Raw genomic sequence first — 24711 nt, forward strand, 5'->3', positions numbered from 1 at the left:
GCTGCCTAAGGCACTCCCTTAAAATCACCAAGTTTGGGGACATATTGTGTCTGCATAATGATATTGCCAGTTTGCCGGCATTGCACCAATCGAGAGGCCTAATGACGCGGCGCATATGGGTGGTTTTACTATCATGACCAGGTCTGCTGCACCGAGATGCGGAGACATGTCTCGCCAGTATAGGAATGGTGTTGGAACTGGGGGGACTGGCTGTGAGCTTCAACGACTATATGTAGTCGAGTTGGTTCCCCCGTGTTGACTTCTCGATAACCACAACCGGCATCACTCGTTGGCATTCACACACCTTCGCCCATTCCAGTCCATTCTCTCTTCTATATTCTGCATTCGTTACGTCCAGGAGACCGTATTCCTCATTCATTCACTTCCTCAACCTTCATCATGCGTACCGCAACTTTGATCGCCCTGCTGCCCCTGGCTCTGGCCGCACCTTCTACGAAGAGAGCTCAGCCCGCGCCTGTTATCAAGCCGAGAGGCGCCACTCTGGTTGATGGCAAATACATTGTCAAGATGAAGAGCGGTGTCAAGTCGGACTCCATGTCGACGACTATGAGCAGCTTTGCTGCCAACGCCGAGCATGTGTACAACACCGGCAAGTTCAACGGCTTCGCTTCGGCTCTTACCCCAGAGGAGCTGAAGACTCTTCAAGACGACGAGAACGTAAGCGCTTCCCCTACATCGTCCCACTCCTGACCTAGAGACATGGCTAACACACTATCTAGGTCGAATACATCGAACAAGATGCCATCATGACCATCAAGGCCACCCAGAGGAACGCCGACTGGGGCCTTGCCCGCATGTCGAGCAAGAAGGCCGGCAGCACCACCTACACCTACGACGACAGCGCCGGCGAGGGAACTTGTGCGTACATCGTAGACACTGGTATTGATATCGAGCACCCCGAGTTCGAGGGCCGGGCTGAGTGGCTGGCCAACTACGCCGACAAGAAGGACGAGGACGGTCAGGGTCACGGCACCCACGTCGCCGGCACCATCGGCTCCAAGACGTACGGTGTGGCCAAGAAGACGAAGCTGTTCGCCGTCAAGGTTCTCGGCTCCGACGGTTCCGGTACCAACTCCCAAGTCATCGCCGGTATGGACTTCGTAGTCAGCGACGCCAAAGGACAGCAGTGCCCCAAGGGCGTTGTCGTCAACATGTCCCTGGGCGGCACAAAGTCGCAGGCTGTGAACGCCGCCGCCGCCGATATCATCGACGCCGGCATCTTCCTGGCCGTCGCTGCCGGAAACGAGGCCGCCGACGCCGGTACCTCGTCCCCGGCCTCGGAGGAGTCCGCCTGCACCGTCGGCGCCACCACCATTGACGACGAGCTCGCCGAGTACTCCAACTTTGGCAAGCTGGTCGACATCCTGGCGCCCGGCACCGACATCAAGAGCACCTGGCCCAACGGCAAGACCAACACCATCTCGGGTACCTCGATGGCCTCTCCCCACATCGCCGGCCTCGCCGCCTACCTGCTCGGCCTCGGCTCCGCCCCCACCGATCCCGTCGAGCTGTGCGCCTACATGGGCAAGACGGCGCTGTCGGGCGTCGTCTCCCAGGTGCCCAGAAGCACTGTCAACCTGCTCGCCAACAACGGCGCCGACGGCGGCAACGGCACTTCTCGCAGCCCCTTCACGCGCCGCTTCAACAGCAACCGCATGGCCCGCGCCGCCCTGCCCGTCAAGATCGAGTCGGTTGTCTAAGCGAGCTTTCTCCCTACCCCCTTTCTTCTTTTACTGGACCCCGTGGGTTGCCCTTTTAACCCAAAAGGATTACCTACCTACTTAGATTTGTAGTAGACCGTGTGTGGATGGATGGGAAACTGGTTTGGGCCTGATACCCCCTTTTTGCCCTCATGGTGTTGCTCTACGATATTGCAGCCGGTTTAGCACTTTTTTATCTTCTTGTATAGACGTTTTCAATAAAAAACTTATATCCTCTAAACTTCTCTGTCCTTTTGGGTTTCGCATTGTGATTGTGTAATATTCGAGTAGAAAGGGTCGCTGGGTGTCACCGTTATTGCGCCATAATTGAACAGCATCTTTTTGAGACTTGAGGCGTGCTCGTGGGCTTAGATGAAGGTGCGACTTGGGTTGCGACAACCGAGAACGACTCTCAATTAGATAGAGGTATGTTCTAGTCAGCATCCCCATGTGTAGCAATTCAGTGAAGTTCCATGGCTGATCCATACAGGTCTCGAAGCTCCTGGTTCCTCACTTCGGGGCATGGGCTGGTCGCTGAGGACATGATGGCTTTTGAGTGCCACCACCCTTTATTACTTCCTTTTTGGGCTACATATAAATTGCACTTCACGTAGCCAACTTGGGTCTTTTAGTATCTTTTACATTGACCAGCCGCGCATCATCAATCAACCACCCAGAAATCGACCAACATGTCTCAACTAACCCAGTTTCACCTCTTCCCCAATCCCCCCCCAGAGCTGCAAACCCTGATCTGGCAGACGTACGGCAACGACGCCCGGGATCTGCGTCCTTTCACGCGCGGCTGGACCTCGACGTCTTCTACTTCACGATATCTGGTCGGTATGACAGTTTGCTTGGCTTCCTGTCTCCCCATGCTGCCGGCGAAAAGCCCAAGCCTCTCGATGACGACCATTGGTTCTTCAAGATCCGCAAGTTGGCGATCAACGTGTACAATCCTTTCTCTCAAGTCTGGACAGTGAGTGCATTCGATCAGGACACGCTCAGGCGACACAAGGGACTCGCAACCATTTACCTCGTCTCAGGTGAGGGAGCGTCGGATGAGTATTTTTGGCCAGAGAAGACGAGCAACGGATTCATCCGCCAAGTTTGGATTCCCCACATGGACAATACTCGCAATCTCTTCTCTGCAATCTACAAGGACCAAACAGCAAGGCCTGATATTCATCTGGTGGTGGAAGGAAGCCCCAAGGCTCTGGCAATGATGGCCTTGGATGATGGGCTATGGCAACAGCGCTGAGTTACCACATCGTAGAAGGGCCACTTCGGGGCTCATTGGCATAATGCCTACTCCGGCCTTATGCTTCTACCCGGAGAAGAAAGTGACGACCTTGGATAAAAGTCGATCACACGAAATGACGGGAGCAGCAAACCCGCCCGTTTACATGGAGGAAGCTATACGGTATGCATTAAGAGAGAAGCATATGTGATGACACATTTCTGAATCATTACTACTCTAAAGGGGTATCCCATCTCTAGCGCATATCCCATTCCGTCCGGCTTTGGTGTGTGTTTGACGTTATCCTCATTCCATCATTCCAGCGTAATGAAAAATACAATGAAAGTACAGTTGAAAAATGTAGTAGGAAAACAATAAGAATAGACGTACAGAGAAGGAATGAATAGTTGTACAGAGAGTACACCGAAGTAGAATGTGAAAGAAGAAAATGAAGAGAAGGAAGAAAAAGCAAAACACCATGGTACACGCTTTTCCCTTTCCTTTCGGCCCTTGGGCCAAGCGCACCTGGTGCAGTAGATGCGCAGATTCCGCCGAACTCCTTTTGCCTCCTGACAAGAGTGGCTCATCGCCCCGGAAAGATCCCCTCCCCAATCCTTCGGGCGCGAGTTGATGTCGTGGTCTTCCTCGACAAGGCAGCGCCAAGTCGGAAGATGAACTGTTAGACACGAGATCGGGTCGAAGAAGAGATAGTGACGGCAACCCAATCACTTCTTGCCGCCGCCAGACTTATGGTGGTGCTTCTTCTTCTTCTTGTCGCCCGACGACGACGAGTCCTTTCCGTAATAGGTGTTCACCGAACTCCAGGGATCGTCTCGGGGATCTTGGTGGATCCAGTCGTTCACCCTCGACGTGTGGTCCTTAGATGAGGACGAGGACGACTTCTTCTCTGACGAGGAGGACATCTTGGTGGTGGAGGAGTAGCCCATCTTGACTGACTGACTGACTGACTGGTTGAGGGGGCTTTCGCTGGTGACAGTGATGAGGGAGTACAGATAGAGTAGAAGTACGGTGTCTGAGTATACGAAGTGCCGAGACGGGAAGAGTTCTTTTGATAGTGTGTAGCGGGCAGTGACTGGTGATGACTGCGGTTGATCGTGATGTTGAGTTTGTCTGGTAGGTGATGCGGCGTAGTAGATAGGCTCGCGATGCTAGGAAGCGCGTCACAATGAAAGAGGTTCTGATAGGAGGGATGTAGCTGTGAGCAGAGTGGTATGTATAAGATCTCTGTGTTATCAATCTGGGGAGTCGGACGGATCACCATCCAAGTATCCTAGGATATAGAGGCGTTATATACCCCTTATCACCCATATGGACGCATGTAAGCAGCAGGCCACATATCTTTCCACCCCAGCCAACAACGGCATCAAGCAACGAATCTGACAGCATCAACCCCAAACATATCTTCAGCAAGTGCTTGTGTGTGTGTGTGTGTGTCTGTTACGCATAACAACAACATACCATCCTGTCTGTCCTCCCCCAAAGCTTGGTAATCTGCTACCAGCATCGCCCATCGCCCATCGCCCATCACCAAGTGCCCCCTTGTCGTCTCGTCCCGTCTCTCCTTCCATGTTCGGTAAACACTCAACCATCACAATTACTAACAATAGCCCAAAAAGAGAGTCCAAGAAACGGACCGAAAGTGGCATGTGGGCAGGAATCAACCTCATTCGCCCAGTCAGTTCTCAGCCCAGCCAGGCAAGTCAACGTGCATTTGCATGGGGGAGGCAGGGAGGCAGGGAGGGGGGTGGGACGGACTGCATGCGATCCGTACCGGCAAAGTGACATTCCAGAGTGAGATTCCAGGAGCCTCATCGTCGACGGCATGAAACTGACCCCACTACCAATATCACCCATCAGCCTAACCCCCCTAGCTGATGCCCACGCGTCACCCTTGTGTGTGTGATGGCGGCCGTGGTGATGGCTTGTCCAAAAAAGTCTGCGTGTGGGGGTGGGGGGAAGAGAAGATGATGATGACCCGGGAATATGCAGCCGCCATGCCGCAGCGCCCGCCACAGAACAAAGAGGGAATCCGCTGACGGGGAGAAGGGGGTGAGATGAGACGGACAGAAAGCCGTTGGACGGCTGCCGCTGCAAGTAAGACTATAGAAGCGCACACACAGATCACTGCGCAGCTACGCGCGCCAACTATCCAGTCATCTGGCCCATATATCTTAGGATAAAGGAACTATAGCAGGCAAGGAACTACCCGTCATGCCCGTTTGCTGACCTACCTTCCCGCTGACTCTTGGGGGAGAGAATGGGGAGAATGACGGAGGGTGGGCGCGGAAGCAGAGACGTGCGAGGAAGCGCGCAAACTCCTGCTCGATCTGCATGGTGCTTTAGGCGAAAACCTAGCGAGCGAGCGAGAGAGAGAGGGGGAAGGAGAGGGAGGTGACGGAAGGGGATGACGGGACGAACGAATCCCAAAAGCGAGAATCGGGCAATGACGCGAAATCTAAATCTGGAAGGATTCAAGGTTGCACACAGCCCTATGGGGGGGAAGGGGGGGACACCCGGAGAGAAGGATTACTCTGACTGTGCGTGCGTAGCCGCGAGTGTAGGTGTGTAACATGGAAAAGCTGGAGAGGCGAGGAGGCGTCTGCAGCCGCTGCTGACGAGAGAGTGTGAGAGAGAGAGAGAGAGAGTAGAGAAAGCAAGAGCAGAACGATCGCGAGCGCGCAACCTAATTTCGGAAGGACCCATCACACACACATCACACAGCCCGTGCGGGAGGAGAAACAGAAAGAGAGCGAGTCTGGAACGGTGATGACTGTATGATGTATGTGTGTATAATCGCGACAGCATAGCCCGAGATGAGCTGAACGAAAGAGAGAGAGAGAGTGTGTGTGTGTGAGTGCCAAGAGAAGGTGATAGATACTCCGAATCTATTTCAGATAGCTGCACAGCCTGACTCGACTCGACTCGACTCGACTCGGCTGGACTCCCGGACTACTGACGACTCAGCACTCACTGACGGACATGGATGCCGGATGAATATCGGTCTGGCAGGACAACAACGTATCTTCACGGCGGCGGACCCCAAATGCCCTTGGGTACGGGCATGTCTCGCTTGCGCGGCTTTGTCTCTGATGCGCATACGTATCCGTGGAGTCCACGCGAGACCGGGAGGTTGAGGTGGGTGTAGGTAGGTCTGTTCGCAATAGATACTTTCCTGTCAGTGCTGCATGATGCATGTCTCTTCCTCCTCGAGATCTACTCTACGTCCGGGCGGAAAAGAAACGAACAGAAGAGCGAAGAGAAGATATCGCGGCACCGCACCGAGGCACCGAGGAAGCAGAGCAGAGCTGAGCAAAGTAGAGTAGAGAAATTACTATAGTGCTGCTGGTTGGGAAGTTTCAGGTATAGCTGCAAGCTGCAGTGCGTCGGTAGACAGACGGCCGGATCAGGCTCCGGATGGCGAGCAAGTATGAGAGAGAAAAAGGGAGAGTGAGAAGGGAGCCAAGAGCAGCTGAAATGATGTCCCCCCCCACCAACTCCAACACGAGGCAAAAAGTCAGCAGCAAGTACCATCTATCCAATATGCAGCCTTAGCCGCTGGAGCAGCAAGCAGCGAGCAGCGCCGCAGCCGCTGCCGGCAGATAACCTAACCTAACTTAGTGGTTGGATGTGTCGGATTTGCAGGGTATCTATGCTGGGGGGGGTTAGGTGCAGAAACAGAAGCGAGAAAGTTTAGACGTTCGGGTAGAGTAAGACATGGGATTCACTCCAGGCAAGCTGGAGAGACAGGCAACGGGGGGCCGTCCAGTCCAGCAATCAGAAGCGAGCGAGAGAGAGAGAGGGCCATTTGGGGGCCGGACACCCGAGAGGCCGGGACCGATAATGTTACATTTGGAGGTGACACCCTCCCATCGGCCGCCCATCCATTGCCGTGCCCATGCCCATGCAGAACCGGCTGTTTCTTCATCCTCTGCTTACAAACGCCCATCTTCCCTCCCCACTGGGGCAGATGTCATCCATTTCCTTGTTGGGATATACCCAACATGCATACTTTACCCACCAACATACCCCCGAATCGATCGAGAGAACGAGGATGCCGAGAATGCTCGCTCCCTCGCTCGTCCTGAAAACTCCGCTTCTTCCGTTCGAATGACGGGATGTTTTGGCTAGACCCCACATGCCAATGAGACAGATCACCAACACACTCGATGATCAACGTCTCAAAAGAGGCAAGCTGCTCGGCAATCATATGTAGATGAGAGATCTTCGTCTGGGAGCATGCCACAAGCACCATATGCCGGCCGGGATACATCGGATGATAGTTCAGGGGTAAGAAGTAAGAAACGGCGAAAAGAAACATTCATTGATCAGTTCTACATGATTTGGTATAGCTGTTGCGAGTTCATGGAAAGAAGAAGAAAATAAGGCCTTGATTCGACCCCTATCATCGCCTCTTGTCTGTCTGCCTGGCCTTCTTGCTTGCCCGCTCGCTGTGTGATGATACCGTAGCTATTATAGATTGTGCTTGGTATCAATCAAATCATCAATGGTATCATTACATTACATAGCTTTTCGCTCACAAAAAAACGAAAGGGCGAAATATACCAAGTAACCAGTCCCAGTTTCCCAAGTTGCTGGCCCCCAATCTCCCCCAGTCCATTCACTCCATCCTCCATCGCCACCCACTCCCATATAAAGTAATCAGACACTATATTTATACACGTGGGTGCGACTGCGGCAGCAGCATATTCTGTGTTGCGCTGCACCCCACTTCGAATGACCATCTCATATCGATACAGCCCTTGCTTTCTCTCTGGCTCTCTGCGGGCGGCGGCGGCCCCCTAACCATCCAGTAAAAAAAAAAAAAAAAAAAGAGTATAAGGAGACGCGCGTTGTTGTTCTTATCTTTTCCTTGCCCCCTCATATCACTACCTGTGCTGCCCGAAATGGTTGAGGTCTTCCCAGTTCACCGGGAAGACTGGTTGTGGTTGGCCTCCCATGTTGGGGTCCGTCATCGGTTGATCTTCAATGAGTGTACTCGACAAGCTCGACATGCTGTGCCAGTCTTCGGCCATGCCGTGCGGCTTCATCATCTGCGCGCTGCCGTCGGGGGAAAACATGTTCATGTTGAAATCCATATCCATAGGAGAGGGCACGAGTGGTGCTGGTGGGAGCTCCTTGTTCAGAGACAAGGGGCGTGACGTAACTATTTGCATCGGCTCCGGCTGCATATGCTGCGAAGGAACCGGCGGCGGTGAAATAAACATATTAAATGAGTTGTTGGGATCTTGCTCCATAGGCGGCGTGAGCGTCATTCTCGGGGTTCGATCGTGGAACTCGGCCGTGGCCGCCGACGAAGAAGAGATCCTCCGGCTGGGCCTCCTGCTGATGGGCTTCAGGCACGTGGATGCGACCCTCCTCAGACCTCGACTTTGACTCGTGATCAGGACCTGCGTGTGGTTGTTGCCGCCGTCTGTTGGCGAGGGTGGGAACGTTTCCTGCTGTGGCGGCGGGGGCAGGGACTGCATGACGCTCGGGGTCGATTGAGGCCGCGGCATCAAGACGATATGGCAGTAGCCCCAGGCACATCGTGCAATCTTCTCCGCCGTCTCCTTGGAGCCGTCGAAGAACTCCAAAAAGTCCTGCAGGTGGCCGGGGTGCTCGTTCTCCACGTAACCCTGGGCTCTGCCGGTGTTGTCGAGGTCCCAGCTGAAGGAGGGCTGGTGGCCGTTGAACTTGCCCTCCTTGCGGATGAGGAGCTCTCGCCACGCCTCGAGGACGAGGGGCTGGTGCAGTAGGCCATAGATGACGTTGGAGTGCATCCAGTCGTTCTTGGTGTTGCCGGCCTCGAAATGCTGTGCGACGTGTTCGTAGTGCTTCTCGAGCTTACCGTGCATGGCGGCGCAGAAGCCGCATCCCCAGGCCCTCCGCTTCATCATGTACTTGACGACGGCATCAGAGTGAGGACAAGTCTTGCAGCCATGGGCGGACTTGTGGTGCTGGTTGAAGGTGTTAGGACCCCAGAAACTCTGGTTGCAGTTGGGGCACGGGTATTTGCGCCATCGCTCGTGGAACTCCTCTTCGTGTCGCTTCCAGTCAAACTTGCGCTTAAACGTCTTGTCGCACGAGGTGCACCAGTAGCGGGCTTCGGTGATGATCGAGGGCGTGGCCCCCGTCCAAACGGGCCGCCGATGGAGGAGACGGAGCTTTTGCCGGTTGCATTAGACAATATGCTGTCGTGGCCCGAGCTTGTCGAGGCCGTGGAGGAGATGGAGGATCGTATTTGGTGCGAAGGAACGAAATTGTAGTTTGGAATAGCGAACGTGGGAGCTGCTTGAGCTACATACTTAGCAACATCTTCAGAACGACCCGCTGGGGTCTGGGGCTGTGGCCCCGTACCTTCGACAGCCGGGTGTGGTGGTTGTGATTGCTGCTGCTGCTGCTGCTGTTGTAGCTGTTGCTGTTGCGGCTGTGGCGTCGGCGGTTGTAAGAGCTGTTGCTGTTGAGGCGACTGATTTGACGGCGGGGGTGACAGCTGCTGGTGTTGCTGCTGGTGTTGCTGCTGGTGTTGCTGCTGGTGTTGCTGCTGGTGTTGCTGCTGTACCTGTAATTGTTGTTGCACTTGTTGCTGCTGCTGCTGTATTTGTTGCTGTTGCGGCGGGCAGTCCTCCTCGAGCAGGGCAAGCAGAGCTTCACGCGACAGGCCGGCCTGCTTCAGCGCCTCGAGATGTTTCCTTGCCTGCTCCAATATCCTCGAGGGATCCGAGGTGTCCATTTGATCCATCGTGGCCCGACTCCGACCGGCGATTCTCGCTCTATTATTCCCAAGGGGTGCACTATCAGATCAGATCAGATCAGGCCTCGGGCTGGCTACGACTACTGCTACCGTGTGTCGCAGCAGTGACGACGCGAATACAAAGAGAAAACGAGTGTGAGCGAGGGGAATACGACGATAGGCAGTGAACGGTGAGCCGACCAAATCGAGGGCTAGTCGGGAAGGGGATTATTGAGGACCAAAACCAAAGATGGAGATGGATTGACGGTTGGCAGCGGTGCAGGTTGGGTTTAGGGGGAGCAACCAAGACACCAGCGGACGGCAACAGGAAGAAAGTCGACACGAGAAGGTCGTTGGACGGGTAGAATTTCCAAGTCAGTTAGTCAGGGGAAAGAAACACAAGGAGCAAACGAATGGCTGGACGGGGAAGCAACCCATTTCCAGGGATATTTTCTCTCGCGCGCGTAAAATGGTCCTCGGGCAGGTGATTATATTGTTTTCCCTCCCCCCCCATGCCACGGCCGCCCAAGGTGCGTGGGTGCGAGGGTACGACTGCGAGGGTGCAAGGGCGAGAGAGAGGGTGCGAGAGGGTGCGAGTACTGCGAGGGTGCCTCGCGCATCGCACCATGACAGACGTGCGTGACCCGCCCGCTGTGACCTCAGTCTTGAATCGGCCGCGCCCCCGAGCTACTTTGACTGGCTGCAGCAAATTTCCCCTGGAAGAAACGGCTGCGCCCATTTTTGGATCCTCCTCCCCATCTAAACATGGGAACAACAACTGGGGGGAGCTGCCGCTAACCCCTGATGCACATCTCTTTCTCTCTTTCTGTCCGGCTCTCTCTGACACTCTCTGGTTTTCTCTCTCTAGTGTGCCAGTGTGCTGCCTCGCTCTCGCGCTCGCTCACGCACGCTGGCAGTCTGGTCACTCTTCGTTCTGTTTCCATTCATTTGCTTTCTCACCTCTCCTTACTTCGCTGGCCGTATCTGATGTACACACTCCGTACTTCCTTCGCTGCATCTGATTTTGATCCCTCTCTCGCTGGTGGCGTGACTTTATTTTCTTAATTCTCACGTTCTCTACGGCCGCCACATCTTCTTGACACCGAAAGCCATCTGGTTAATCTCTTTTTTATTCCTCTTCCAAACCCCTGTGCCTATCTGCCGACAGCAGCAGATAGACTTTTTCCGGTTGAAGAAACATGGCATGGCATCATTCATGGCTTGGTGCTGGGTGCTGGGTGTTTGGGGGAGCCACAGGTACATGGGCACTAAGGTACGGGCCATCACAGACACTAACTTCCAGTCTATCTGCTTGTAGCAGTGCTCCCAAGTCCACTAAACCCAGTAAATCCAGCACATTTGGCTGCTCATCAATTTGCTACAGGGATCTGGGCTGATGGGCTGAATTGCACGACCCACCTGAAACACTTGGACCCCCCACCCGGGCTTGCTTGCACCTTTCTGATCATAGGCCTTTTGCCTCCTGCTACTCTGCATACCGGTTGCGCAGACGAGCCCGTCACGAACTTTCGAAACGACAAGCTGGGCAGCAGACAGAGCCGGCGTGACAAACTTTGATGGAAATCGGCGGCCGGATAGGCCAATGATGGCACCAAGTAACACGAGTGGTGTGAGTGGGCTCAAGTGTGGATGGTCGGTGGTAAATGTGGTAATGTACTTTGTTGGCGGCCCTACTTTTATTAATTAATTATAGTTTATCATATGATAGTAAACTACAAATCCGTGTAAAAAAAATCGGCTGGCTCGAAAAAATCGTATAGTTTCTAGCACATTAGCATTTTCTGCCACTTGCAGTTATAGGCGTAACTACTGTATTCCTATTCCCTGACAGCCAGGGCAAGCTACTGTGACTGGTCCGGCAGCCCCCCTTACCTGGCACCACACTCGCCCACGCACCCCCTTGTCGACAATCTGTTTCCACCTCTGCGTTTCCTTGGTTCGTCGATAGATATGATCGGTCGGTTGTGGGGGAAACTTGTTTGCTCAAAAGTCGTCGGCCGCACCCCCTTGAAGGCGATCCGAGAGCATTGATCAGTCGATTGTTGTGTTGTTGTTTCTTTGCTCGACCGACGTGGCTAGCAGCGCCCGCGATTAGTTTTGTAATCTATCAAATCCGTCAACTCGGCCCCGTCCTGTCCGTACTTGGGCCTGGCTCCAGACGCCGTGACATGATACGATTATCTACTGATGAGGCCATGTCGATGTCGGCAAGTGCCATGTCATCAACTTCTGACGGTACTTCTGCCACCACCTCCCCTCTCCCTACGTTGGCGTGCTTGTCGGTACATACAGATACCTGTGGGTGTCGTTAGATCACTTGCTGGTTACCTAGATGACGAACCAGATGCTATCCAACCCCTTCTCGTTTCAAGGGATATGCATGCTTGTTTGATGTTTGACGTTTCTCGCTCGAGCTTCAACCCATCCCCGATCCATCCAGTCGGGAGGGATCAGAGTCAGAATCAGGGTCAGCCAGGATCCGTTCATCCCAGCATCAAGGTTCCGCTGATAGACGGACAGTCAGATAGGATGAGATAGACTGCGGCCGCTAGGTCCTCCTCGGGGGATGATGGGGAAAGACATCATCAAAGCACGAGTCTGTCGGTATGTATAGGGCGGGCGGAACATGGGACTCATCAGTCATGGATGAGCAATCAAACGAACGAGGCTTACTGTACCGACATTAGGTGCATCTATTAACGTGCATGCAGGATTCAATCGACAGCATCACTAAGGCAAGGAGCCAGAAAGCAGCACCTTGCTGGGCGATGCTGGCTAACAGGCGTAGCGTGCAGATGGGATGGGATGGGATGGGATATGCAGCAGCAAGATGCTGGCTGCTGCAGCTACGCAGCAAGGTGCTAGCCCCAACCCCCAAAATGAAACTAGCCTAAGGTACGTGACCCGGAGAGCCAGCCTTTACCCGCCAATATCGAACACACGCTTGTGGCGTCACTAGGGGGCCGAAGAAGGTTCGAAATCACCGAGTGCTGGCTGCGCTGTATGTACGGCTGGCACGGCTGACGATCCTGATCCTGATACAGGAACTAAAAAAACAAAATGCCTAGTAGGTGGTAGTGATAATGCCATGCTGCAGACCGAGGGGAGTTTCCCCCTCCAAAAGCCGAGATTCCGGATCGACGACTAAGCTTGGTGGCTCCAAACGGCCCTTTAACAATTGACTTCTATGATCGACGCCAGAAGAGAACGCTTAGAACACTTGGGGACAGCCGTCAACCGGTCCCAGCAAAGACCATGTCTCCTATGTATGCATGTCTTGTGCGTTTGGTGGTGGCAGAGCCCGCCGTTAGGTTACGTAGAGTTGGTCTTGCAGATCACTCACACCAGAGAATAGTGAGACACCCATGGCAACGGCACGGCATGGCAGCATGGCATGTGTGAGCAATACATACGAGTATCTCGCTATCTCGGGATTTTACCTGATGTGGGAACGAGTGGCAGCGATATCTCGACCGACATGGGCAAATTTATGACCATGGCCATGAATATGACCTGGATAAGAGCTGCGGATGGGATTTCATCAAAACTGGCCGTTTCATAAGTGCTCGATCTTGATTGACCTTCCGAGTCACCCATTTCCAATTCAGACCCCTCCACCTCCACCTTGAGCCGTGCCATTCTATCGTCGGCAGCCTACTTGTTCAAATACATTAATTAACCAGACCGCTTTCGCTGATTCGTATGGGATGGGGGCCCTCGCAATATGCTATGCATGTAATTCCGACCGATGGATGGACGCTGGCAGCCAGCCAGTGCAGGCCGGCATCTATCAAATCAATCAAATCAATCAATCAATCTGCGCTCTGCCTCCACTTCCCACTCCCCCCTCAGAGCCGGCCGGTAGCAATTCATGTTTTCCCTCTCTCTCGAGCGAGGCTGTGCTGTTTGACTAGTTCCGCCCGTTCCTTGCTCTAGCGCTGAAGCTGTTCCCAGCGGGCGGGATCTTAACTCTCGTTCATCTTAGCTCCGTCCCCCTCGTGACGGTCCTGGACGGACGGCTTTGAGGCAATCTGACTCGCGGGATTGGGATAGGTAGCAGCGCAACATCAAGGGTCGGTCCCTGGAGAAAAAAAAGGTTCGTCTCGTCTCGTAATCATTGATTGATTACATTAGGTACTCTTTGTTTCTAAGGGTCCTCCTGTTCTCTCCATGTACCTCAGCTACCCCTGCCTACCAACTTGCTTACATTGATGACATCCATGTACTTATGTACACATTGTATGCTTCCGCATCCATGCCTTTTGTTTTCGCCGCGCTTCCTCCCGTCGGAAATTTGTCGATATATACCTGTACATACAATATCCGTACATGCAAAGAGATGGCACGTCGCACAAGGGCGTATGGTTTATGAACCCAACCTAATAAAAGCTCCGAGGAGTTCGAGAGGGAACATGACGCCTTCTGACCAGCAGCCCCCAGCGCAGCCCAGTCGAGCCCCCATGTACGTGCATACAAACCAGCCTGGCCTGCAGACAGAGCGATGTAAGTGATGAATGTATGCACAACTAATTAATTTGCAAGTGAGGGAGGGCGAACGCGGTGTAAAGGGGGGTTATGTATACTCGTCGAAGCGAAATCGTGCAAGTCAAACAAACAAGGAAATATCGGCTGTTCCTGCAACCCCTCCCTGTCAGCAAAAACTCCTCTTTGCGATGTTATGTCGCACTCCGAACGACGTGCAGCGTAGCAAGCAGGCAAGTTAGTCGTGGGTTGGATCGAGTAAGTCGCTGTTGGATGGATGAGGGAGGAAGAGGAGTAACGAGGGAGGTGAGTGCCCACGCGGCCATCCATGCCAGTCAACCGAGATTCTGAATCCCGAGGTTTCCCAAGACCGACTGGACCGACCCAAGACACCAGAAAACATACATTTGTCCGCCCGCGCATCGGTAGATATCAAAGCGCTTGCCTTGCCTTGCCTTGCCTTGTCCATATGCATGTACGTGTAGCACAATTTACAATTCAAGGGTCTCTCGCACACACGCACACACTCAAATCACAATCATCTAGGGTTTCCCGAGGCAAGTCTGCAGGGTCTGTCAGTACGCATCATCATCATGACATGACAGCGTCCACGGGCTGCCGTGACGGGGAATTTGGCCCATGTAATTTCCGACGCTGCTGTCCGCGAAACCTTCGCGACCGTGCAGCGGTTTTTTCGGCTGTGTGTTGATCCCAAGGCGGCGGTTGACGCCTCTCTCTTTTTATTGTTTGCCTCTCTCTCTCTCTCTCTCTCTCTCTTACTTTATCTGATCTATTACATGTACACATCCGCTATACTGTAACCTCCAGCTAAGAGTCGAGAATCCCACAATCGCGCCATCTGTGCGCCCAATCCGGGCACCACTTGGCATCTTTGAAGTTTGCCCATGTTGACGTTGGGTAGCATGAGGAATGGGGAATTTAGCCCATATTGATTGATCGCATCCAGCGCGTCTGATTTCCGCGGTTTGTTAAGGTTTGCCTGTCCTTGCAGTGGGGCCTGGGCAACACCAACACAAGCAAAAGAGAGGAGCCGCGCTCTCTCTTCTCTCTCTCTCTCTCTCTCTCTCTCTTCGTCGTGGTGATAAGCGGCCATCCAGGAGCATGGTTTACTGGGTGATGGAGTCGCCATGGGCAAATAGGCAAATGGGGGCCTGGCGTTGACACCAAAAAGCAATTACACCAGCGTACCTTATAGTTTGTCACTGTCTTAGGAATGTGACTTATCGTCATTCTGATATGATAACTAGGTTGCAGAAAAAGGGGAAACCAGGAAACAATGGAGCCCGCGCTCTCTCTCTCTCTTTCTCTCCATGTTTGCCCTTCCGCCCAAAGTGGAGCGACTCAAGGCCTATCGCGGAACCGCCCCGAATGGGATGCAATCACACCATACCCTGGAGCTCTCCCGGAGCAGCAGCCTTCACATGGGACCTCGGACCACACCACGTCCTGGAGTCGATCTTGGGATGGGTTATAGTACCACAGATCTTGTTATACCGCCCCGAAACCACATATGAATTGTATGTATGCAAGCCGCATATACGACGTTGTTGTTTGTCCCCCCCCTTACCTGGCACACGGCGTGCCTTGCCTTGCTTTTTATTCTTTAGTGCTGACTTTCCACCAAACATGCCCAACCAAATTGCGTCACGTGATTTTAGCGATTCCTTGTGGCTACCGTATCTTGGCGCTATTCGAAGTTCGCGTGTGACGGGGATCGAGGATGTGAAGCAGTGGAGAAGAGAAATAAGAATCGGTCAAGATCGCCCGGTTCCTGGTATGGCGAACTCAGTTAGGAGGAGCATAGGTTCCTTCCCTTCACGATAGGAACCGCCGACTGTTTCGTCGTCGTCGTAGTCGTCTCGCGCGTAAACTGCGAAGGTATCCATACCTCCAGCAAGCATGGCTCTTCTCAACCTCTTCCTGGGAGCAGTTCTCTGGCCGCTCCCGACGGCCCAGGCGGCGGCGGCGGCGGCGGCCCCTCCCAGCGAGTCCACCACGCAAGCCTGCCGCGAGATCGCAGACGCGCTCCCGGCCGGCCGCGTCGCCTACCCGCTGCAGCTGGCCTACACGCTCGAGACGCAGTGGTACTGGTCGCTGGCGCTGCGGGAGCTGCGCCCGGCCTGCATCGTGTCGCCGCGGGACGCCGAGCAGGTATCCGCGGCGGTCCGAGTCCTGAACGAGCATCCGGACGTCCAGTTCACCGTCAAGAGCGGCGGGCACGACCCGAACCCGGGCCACAGCAGCATCGACGGCGGCGTCCTTGTCGCCATGCGCGAAATGGTCGGCGCCACGTACGACGCGGCGACGGGGCTCGCCCGCGTCCGGCCCGCGGGCGAGTGGAATGATGTCATTGGCGATCTGGAGCCGTCGGGGGTCACGGTCGTGGGCGGGCGGCTTGGGATCGTGGGCGTGGGTGGGCTGCTGTTGCAGGGTGGTTTGTCATTCTTGAGCGCGCAATATGGCCTGGCTGCCGATGCAAGTTGTCTCGACTCTTGATTCTGCAACTTGTAAAAGACTAACATGATCGAAGAGCATAGTCGGTTGGGAAACCGTCATGCCCAACGGCACCATCGTCAATATCGACGCCAAAGCCCAGCCGGAGCTCGCAGTGGCCATGAAAGGCAGCGGAAGCCAGTTTGATACGACACCCCCATGCACCTCGATATATTACCTTCTTACTAACAACACCCCTCCCTAAAAGGCATCATCACCCAGTTCACCATCGAAGCCCACCCCATCGGCCAAGTCTGGGGCGGCGCCCGCATCTACGACGAGTCCAAGAAGGATGCGCTCTACGCCGCGCTACACAGCTTCGTGCCGGGAAATGCTGACGACCCCAAAGCCGCCGTCATCTTTACGGACCTGGCCACCACGCTCAACGGCACCGCGGCCATCGTATTCTACTTCCACGAGGAGCCCGAAAAGCCCACGAGCGGGCCGCTGAAGCCGTTCCTCGACATCCCGCCTCTGGTCGACTTGGCTGAGACGCAGAGCTACGCGCAGCTGCTCAAGGCTAACGGGGATCTTGGCTCGTTATCTGTTGCCAGGTTCTCCTTCAGGGTAAGCATTAGTGCCTTTATTTCCTGGTGTGGCACGCGGAACTGACCATCTCTGTTTACAGACCTTCACCATCCCCTACATCCCCACCAACCCCGGCCTCTACGCCGAGATCTCCGCGAAATGGCGCGCCATCACCTCGGCCTACCTGACGCTCCTGCACCCGACCGCGCAGTGCTCGAACGACTTCCAGCCGCTGCCCGCGGTCATCGGCCGCCGCAGCGAGGCGCGCGGCGGCAACGCCATGGGGCTCGCGAGCGCGGACCCGGACCGGCTCGTGCTGGAGCTGCAGTGCGGCTGGGTCAACGGGCTCGACGATGCGACGCTGTACGCGCTGGGGCGCGACATGACGGACTGGCTGCAGGGCCGGCTGCCCGAGTGGCTCGCGCAGGCCGGGCTGGAGGGGGATGAGGCGTACATGCCGCTGTTTATGAACGATGCGGCGGGCGACCAGGACGTTACGGGCTCGTATCGCGGGTATGCGCGGTACAAAGAGCTGCAGGAGAGCGTTGATCCCATGGGGATGTTCTCGACGCGGGCTGGGGGGTACAAGTACTAGGGGAGGCTTGCTTGCCCCTGGCGCTTCGCGGTGGGAATGCTGCCAGGCGTGTACGATCTTGATATACATATCTACCCAAATATGTGTTTACTTATAAGCCTAAATATCTATTAAGCCTTGTTTTCGTGAATTTGGCCAACTGCTGCCACGTGAGTGACTTCCCAAATGAGGTCCAACAAAGGCCAGCATGCGAAAAGACCGGGAGTCTCAACACGCGCGCTGCTGGCCCTTCCCATCGGGATGAGGGCCGCACTCCCACTCCAGCTCGTTCTCGAACCGCACGCCGCCAACGCCGAACCTGTCCATCAACCTAGCGTTCTGGCAGGCTTCACACGAGTCAACCCTGTCTGTCTGATCTGTAAGTTCGCCCGAGATCGCAAACCACGTGCCGGAGGTCGGAAAACCCAAGCCGCCGCATGGCCCTCACCGCGGCGAGGGCCTCCAAGGCGCTACTTGGACGAGTGGAGTGCGTGTGTCAAGCGCGCAGCCCCGTCGAGAATCTCCTAGAGGTGAGGTGCGCCGAGCGCCCCGACGACGACGTCGGCCTTACTTACTTACGGGTTAGCTGCCAGTCCCACGATACGCCAGCTCTCACCCCTCCCCCTGGCAGTCGTTGCTAGACGCTTTGGTCCAGATCTCCGCCACGTCGCATGTATGCGATTCCGCGCAGCACGCCGCTGGCGGGGGCAGCTTGTCGGAGGCGAGATGGCTGCCGGCGATGCGAAAGGGAGTGCAGATCTGGCAAGGAAGTAAAGCATTCCGTCTTGGTAAACAACCTCCTTTCAGGGACCGAGCGTCCGTGTAAGTCGCCACGCGACCAGTTCGATTATACGGCCTTACAACTTACAGCCTTGGCAACTTCATCAGCGGAAGGAGACACCCCGGAGCCATTCCGCGTTCTTCCAACGTACGATCCGAGGCGCTGGATGGGGGAGGTGACTACATAGTCGTCCTGCAGATGGGGCCATCGCCCTCATCGCCACCAGGTGTTGCAAGTGTCGCACGGCCGAGGTCCGTGAGCAACGACCCGACGAACCGAAAGAGTTACCTACTTACAGGCCGTTCGTCACGTCATCGGGCCTGCCGGTTGCTTCTCCTCCACCCCCTCCCCCCAGATCGGCGATGCGGTCAAAGTAGGCTTCCGCGGTAATCCTTGGAGTTGGGGTCTTCTCCTGGGGTTGCCAACATGCCATGGTTACAGTATATGCTGCTCGGGCTTTTTCGTCATGCATGCACGTGGTTGTAGATCACTTGCCAACAGCAGGAGGGATAGGTGGAGCGCAGTAGTGGGTGGTGTCAGGTGTTATTTATTGTCAATACTCAGATATCGATATCCATCATCCTTGCAAGGGCGGTTCCATCCCGCGTCGATCAGCTGGCCCACTTCGCTTCACTATTCGTAATGAGTATCTCCATGTATTCCGCACATATGGTCAATGTTGCTCCGGGCCTGGTAAAGGTCACAGGCACTAATTTAATGCATATCATGAGGTTTGAAGCAGGCTCCAACTCGAAGAAATACGGTCCATGTATTGTATATTCCATAGCATCTTACTATCTACTACAGCAAGAAGTGTATGTAGTAAGTAGTACTAAGAAAACTTGCACTATAACATCTAGCAGCTTGATGCTCAGGCCCGCCTGTCTTGTTCGACCTTCCACATTCTTCGGAGGTAAGATGCAACCCCTTCTGGCGCCCTCCCCCTTCGCGCCCCCGCCTTTTGCTCGTTTTCCCACCTAAATTAAATATCTTACTAGTTTTATATAAAATTAACGAAAAACGGCAATAATATACCGATTTTATATAGAAATAGTATTAAAATTAAGTGAAAATATAAAGTTAAGAGTCACGCTATCAGGTCTTGATGAGACGGGGCTGCAAGTAGGTCCTGAAATAAATGGAATTTGCGACAGAGAAGGAAAGGAAGAGAAAATCGAGCTAGGGCCGATGCGGCAGGTCGGTTTTGGCAACAGGGTGGTGGGGCTAGTGTAGGGTCTCCACACTAACCAGCGCACAGGTTAACGCACCATGTTACTTTAAGGTATAAAATTAAATAAATTTATTAGGGTAAATATAGCTCGTTTTATAATGTTATATATAAATTCCTAGTAAAATATAAATCGAGATAACCTTTTAAATAACTTATTTAAAAATAATGTTTAATTTTAAATCTCGAGAATACTTAAAAATAAAACGTAATATACTCATTTTAACTTTTATACTATTTTATTTATTAAGTTATTTAAATATTAAAATTTAAATTAAGGTTTACTAAGAAATTTTAAGCGGGAGTATTTTCTCTTTTTAATAATTCATTAAATTATTTTTTTAAAGCTTTAACTTTTAATTATTATTATAGTAAAAATGGTAGAAATTATATTTATAAAAAGATTCTATAGTTTTTATAATAAATTAAGATTATATACCGTGTTTTTAAAATTTTAAAAATAAAAGAAAATATAAAATATCTTTTTAAATAAATTTAATTTTTTAATTAAAAAACCTTAAATATATAGTTTATTAAATCTAAGCTTAAAATATATCTTTCCTTTATTTTATTTATTTTATCCTCTATTTTTAAGCTAAAAAAGTAAAATAGTGCGTGGGGGGGGAGGTGTAACGAACGGCTATCGGGGTTTAAAAGAAACCTCGTAAACGTGCTAAGGTTTATATTAATTAAGACGAGAGAATACTTAAACGTGTAAACGAGTGCGTCCGTTTAATATAATAAATAATATCTTAAACTAATCGTAAAATTTAATTAAAAGTGTAATAGGTTCGTTTAAAGTAATATACCTTATTAATATATTAAATTAATACTTAAATTAATCGTAAAAATAAAGAGTATTTATATAAAATATATAGGAAAAGTTTATCGTTATATATTTAATCTCTTCTTTACCGATTTTACTATATTTCTTTAAATTACTAGTTTATTAATAATCCGGTAATTTAATCGTAGTGTTTAATTTACTTATTAAAATAGTGAACTATACTTTTAAGCTTACAGTAACTTACGATAATCTATAATAAACTATTACGTAACGAAGTGGTCCGTGCGTTTTTTATTAGTGTTTCCGTTCGTTATTTTTAATTACGGGGCTTTTAAAATCGCTATACCTCTTTCTTAGCCGTATAAATAACTAAGTCGTAATATTATTTCCTTTCTCTTTTAACCTTTATTTTTAAAACGCTTAAATCTTTTTTAACCCTAATGTTTCTTTTTCTTATTCTATATTCTTAATAGGTTTTTTTCCTCTTTTTATTTTTTAATAATATACGCTTATTATATTAAGTTATATAAAAAAGTTTTATTCGTTAAAAACTAATTAACGCCTTAAACTCTTTATTATTATTAAAGAATTCAGGTTCGAAATTATACCTTATACTCTTTATTTTAAACGGGGGTAGAAATATTAAATAATAAAAAACGTTTTTCGTTATAAAAAATATATTCGTTATAATCGTTTATATAATAATTCCGAGGTTCCGGTATTATCGTTATCGCGTATCGTGGCGGAATTTTAACGTTTTCGTAACGAAAAGGCTAAAGCGGAGGTAAAGTTAAACTTTTCCTTAAAACAATTTCGTTTTTTTTAATGAAAAATAAACGAGTTTATAGCTCGTTTAAAACGTTTTTATTAATAACGCGCTTTTTTTTTAAAATTCGTAGTGCGAAAATAGTTAATCGTAAGCTTTAATTTTTAAACGAGCTCGAAAAATCCGAACGCGAAGAGTTAAAAGCGGCCGTAGAGACTTAATTTTTTAATACCTTCGAGGTAATTAATTAAAACACGGCGGGTTTCGATTTTTCTTTACCGCCCGTACCTTAAATTCCTAAAGCTTTTTAACGGCGTTTTCTAAGTGTTTTCTAAGTTTTTATATATTATTTTCCGGTAAATAACTTTTCTATTTAACGAAATATTTCTATTTTTATCCGACTTATTTTTTATCGAGGATAGTTTCGATTTCGTATTCGTACTAATCTATTTTAACTTTTAGTTATATTTCGACTTTTATATTTATTAAAGTTAGTTTAAATAATAAGATAAAAAATAGGGTGTATTCGCATTATTTTAAGTAGCGATAGTTAATAGTTAGTTTTTAAAATAACTTTTACGATTTTAAATAGTTTAATCTTTTTAAAGTTTAATTTATCGCTAAGTCGTTTAGTTTTAATATTTCGTTAAAGGAGGTAAACTTTTTCTCCCTTTTTTAGGATAGGTCCCTTTAATTTTTTTTATCGGCATATTTTTTTATTCGATTTTTAAAAAAAATAAAGTCTTTTTATAACGATGTTTAGAGTTGTTTTAGTTTTTCGACTTAAATAGTCGCTATCGGTGTTAACTTTCCTTTTAACGGTATTTAAATAATATCGGGGTTAAACTCGTAATTTACCTTAAAGGGTAATATATGCGTGGTTTTATTATTTATATTATTATATACGAATTATACTATAGGTAATAACCGTACTTAGTTATTTTATTAGTGGTTAACGTAGTATTATAAGTATTACTCGAGTGTTTAGTTTATACGTTCGGTTTATTTATCGGTTTATAAGTAATAGGCTATAAATAACTTATATTTAACTTTAAATTATACTATAAGGGATTTTTAAAATTTAGCGATGAATAATTTATTTCGATCGGAAATAATCGTTTTTAATAGTTTATATTAATTAATAATAGTTTTAAGGAAAGTATACGCTAAGTTATTCGTGTCGCTTAATTTTTTATATAGTAAGAAATAAGTATATTTAATGAGTTTATTAGTAATAATTAATACGTTATTATACTTAACTTTAATTAATAATTCCTCGAACGGTAATAACTTAATAATAAAATTTAGTGCGATTATTTTCTAAGCTTTATTTAAAGGTAATATAGATTATAATTTTTTATACGGCTAATATTATACGGTTTTAACCTTATTATAAAGGTTATATTCGTTAATTACTTTAGCCACTCGTTTTTTAAAATTCTTATAATCGAATTACCTATTAATTCTTTTCTATATTTTAAAGTTTCTTTAATATTCGTAAGCCGAATATGTATAAATGCTACGGCGCACCTTAAAATAGGCCTTTAATAGCCTTATTAATTAGAGTGAGGCAAGGGCATGCGAGAGATGGCCCGAGCGCCACCTGATTTTTCCCCACTTATTTAAATAAGGAAATCGTCCCGGCAAGGCTAGACCTTTTCTTTTTTTCCTTATTTTTTTCGGTTTTTTATAATAAAATAATAATTTATAGTTTTACCTCTCGAATTACTATAATTATAATATTATCGAAAAAGATTTAATTTATTAAGCTTGAGAAAACTTTACGAATATCTTATTTTTTTAAAAATTAAAACCTAGATTAATTTCGATTAAATAAAGTAATTAATTAAAATAACTGCCGGTTTAAAAGAGCGCGATGCGCGCGTAAAATAAGCTTATAAATCGGTGCGTTTTAATATTAACGATATTAACCGCTTTTTCGCGAGCTTAAAAAAGCGTGCCGCGCGAAACTCTTTATTAATTAAACGCGTATTTTTCGTTTATTTTAGCGTAAACTCGATAAATATAAGTAATTAAAGCGTTATTACCGGGCGTAAAGGCGAGGATTTATTATTCGATATTAAAAGCGATTTAAAATAAGAAGTTACCGCCCCCGAATTATTTTATTAATTATATTAAGTCGAAGCTAAACTTAAACTGCGAACGCTTTTTTTCCCGATAACTTTTTTAACGTTATAAACGAAAATATTAAAAAAAGATTAAACGATTAACTATTATATATAGTTTTTATTATAATATTTTCGCGATATTTTTCGTAGTCTTTATCGAGACCGCGAAAACTTAATAGTTTAAATATAAAGGCTTAATTATTAAAAAATATTTCGATAAAATATATAAAGAAAACCCGATCGTTATTTAAGAGGAGTTTAAATTACGAACCTTTTTTATAATAAGTTTTAAAAACTAAGCCTTTAATTTAATAAAAATCTCTAAAAACTTTAATATTAATTTAAAAAAGAGCTATATATAAACTGCCGTCCTCGGCGAAAAAGATTTAAATAACGACGCTAACTAAAAAAATAATTAAAATAGAAGACTAGATAAAAACGGTAAACTTACCGAGAAAGAAAAAGATTTTATATTAATCGTCGTAAAAAGAGACGAAGAAATTTAATAATTAAATTAATATATTATTAATCTTTTAATCTAAAACCGAAGAGTTTCGGTTTAAATAAAAAAGACGACTCGTACCGGCGTTACATCGCTTAATAGCTTTAAACGAAGTATTAAAATATTTAACCCCCCCTATTTATTAATAAAAAAGACTCTAAAGTTAAGTTCGACTATTAGTTTATAATTTTAAAGGGCAAGTTAAAAACGAATATTAACTATTATTTTACTAATAAGGATAAATGTATTTATATTATTAGCCGGGTTAATAGTAAAGATACTAAGAATTTATACCCTTTTATTATTAACGAGTAGGACGACCTTTTAGTTAAGACTTTTAAAATTTTTTTAGATTATTTATACGAATAGTACTATAATTTTAACGTTTATAAAAAAGCTCGTAAAGTTTTTTAAGACTTAATTATAAAGCCTAGTAATAGTTTTTAAATTTTTCGACTCGAGTTCGTTAAACTAGCCGGATACGCTCGCGTTAAAAAAACGATTATAAACGGGAATTTAATAATAAATTACCCGCTTAATTAAACGAGAAGGTAGTTATTAATTATTATAACGACGATGTTTTATTCGATAAGTTTTGTTTTATTATCTTTCGATACGATTATTAATAGAATCGTAATTACGTTTAGCGTAACGGCGTAAAAGAAAAGGATAACGTTAAAACTACCG

The 24711-nt window shown here is 48.7% G+C and overlaps 5 protein-coding genes across 5 annotated transcripts; 3 read left to right on the top strand and 2 right to left on the bottom strand.

The window, feature by feature from the left end:
* Window positions 1-399: 399 nt before the first annotated feature.
* Window positions 400-1721, top strand: PG986_010464 (peptidase S8/S53 domain-containing protein; the record flags this gene model as incomplete). The annotated part of the gene is made up of 2 exons (XM_066846686.1): window positions 400-678; window positions 741-1721. The coding sequence occupies 2 exons, from the start codon at window positions 400-402 to the stop codon at window positions 1719-1721; spliced, it is 1260 nt and encodes a 419-aa protein (XP_066696177.1).
* A 689-nt stretch (window positions 1722-2410) lies between these two features.
* On the top strand, window positions 2411-2979 carry PG986_010465 (uncharacterized protein; the record flags this gene model as incomplete). Its single annotated transcript, XM_066846687.1, has 2 exons — window positions 2411-2557; window positions 2611-2979. 2 exons carry the CDS (start codon window positions 2411-2413, stop codon window positions 2977-2979), a joined length of 516 nt encoding a protein of 171 aa, XP_066696178.1.
* A 704-nt stretch (window positions 2980-3683) lies between these two features.
* PG986_010466 (uncharacterized protein) lies at window positions 3684-3905 on the bottom strand (the record flags this gene model as incomplete). Its single annotated transcript, XM_066846688.1, has 1 exon — window positions 3684-3905. The coding sequence occupies one exon, from the start codon at window positions 3903-3905 to the stop codon at window positions 3684-3686; it is 222 nt and encodes a 73-aa protein (XP_066696179.1).
* Window positions 3906-7865: 3960 nt separating this feature from the next.
* Window positions 7866-9721, bottom strand: PG986_010467 (uncharacterized protein; the record flags this gene model as incomplete). The annotated part of the gene is made up of 2 exons (XM_066846689.1): window positions 7866-9143; window positions 9560-9721. The coding sequence occupies 2 exons, from the start codon at window positions 9719-9721 to the stop codon at window positions 7866-7868; spliced, it is 1440 nt and encodes a 479-aa protein (XP_066696180.1).
* A 6414-nt stretch (window positions 9722-16135) lies between these two features.
* Window positions 16136-17852, top strand: PG986_010468 (uncharacterized protein; the record flags this gene model as incomplete). Its single annotated transcript, XM_066846690.1, has 4 exons — window positions 16136-16645; window positions 16767-16866; window positions 16938-17296; window positions 17358-17852. 4 exons carry the CDS (start codon window positions 16136-16138, stop codon window positions 17850-17852), a joined length of 1464 nt encoding a protein of 487 aa, XP_066696181.1.
* Between the last annotated feature and the right edge of the window lie 6859 nt (window positions 17853-24711).

This window comes from Apiospora aurea, assembly GCF_038362705.1.
Source record: "Apiospora aurea strain CBS 24483 chromosome Unknown utg000007l_segment0_segment0, whole genome shotgun sequence".
In the NCBI taxonomy this organism is placed as follows: Eukaryota; Fungi; Ascomycota; class Sordariomycetes; order Amphisphaeriales; family Apiosporaceae; genus Apiospora; species Apiospora aurea.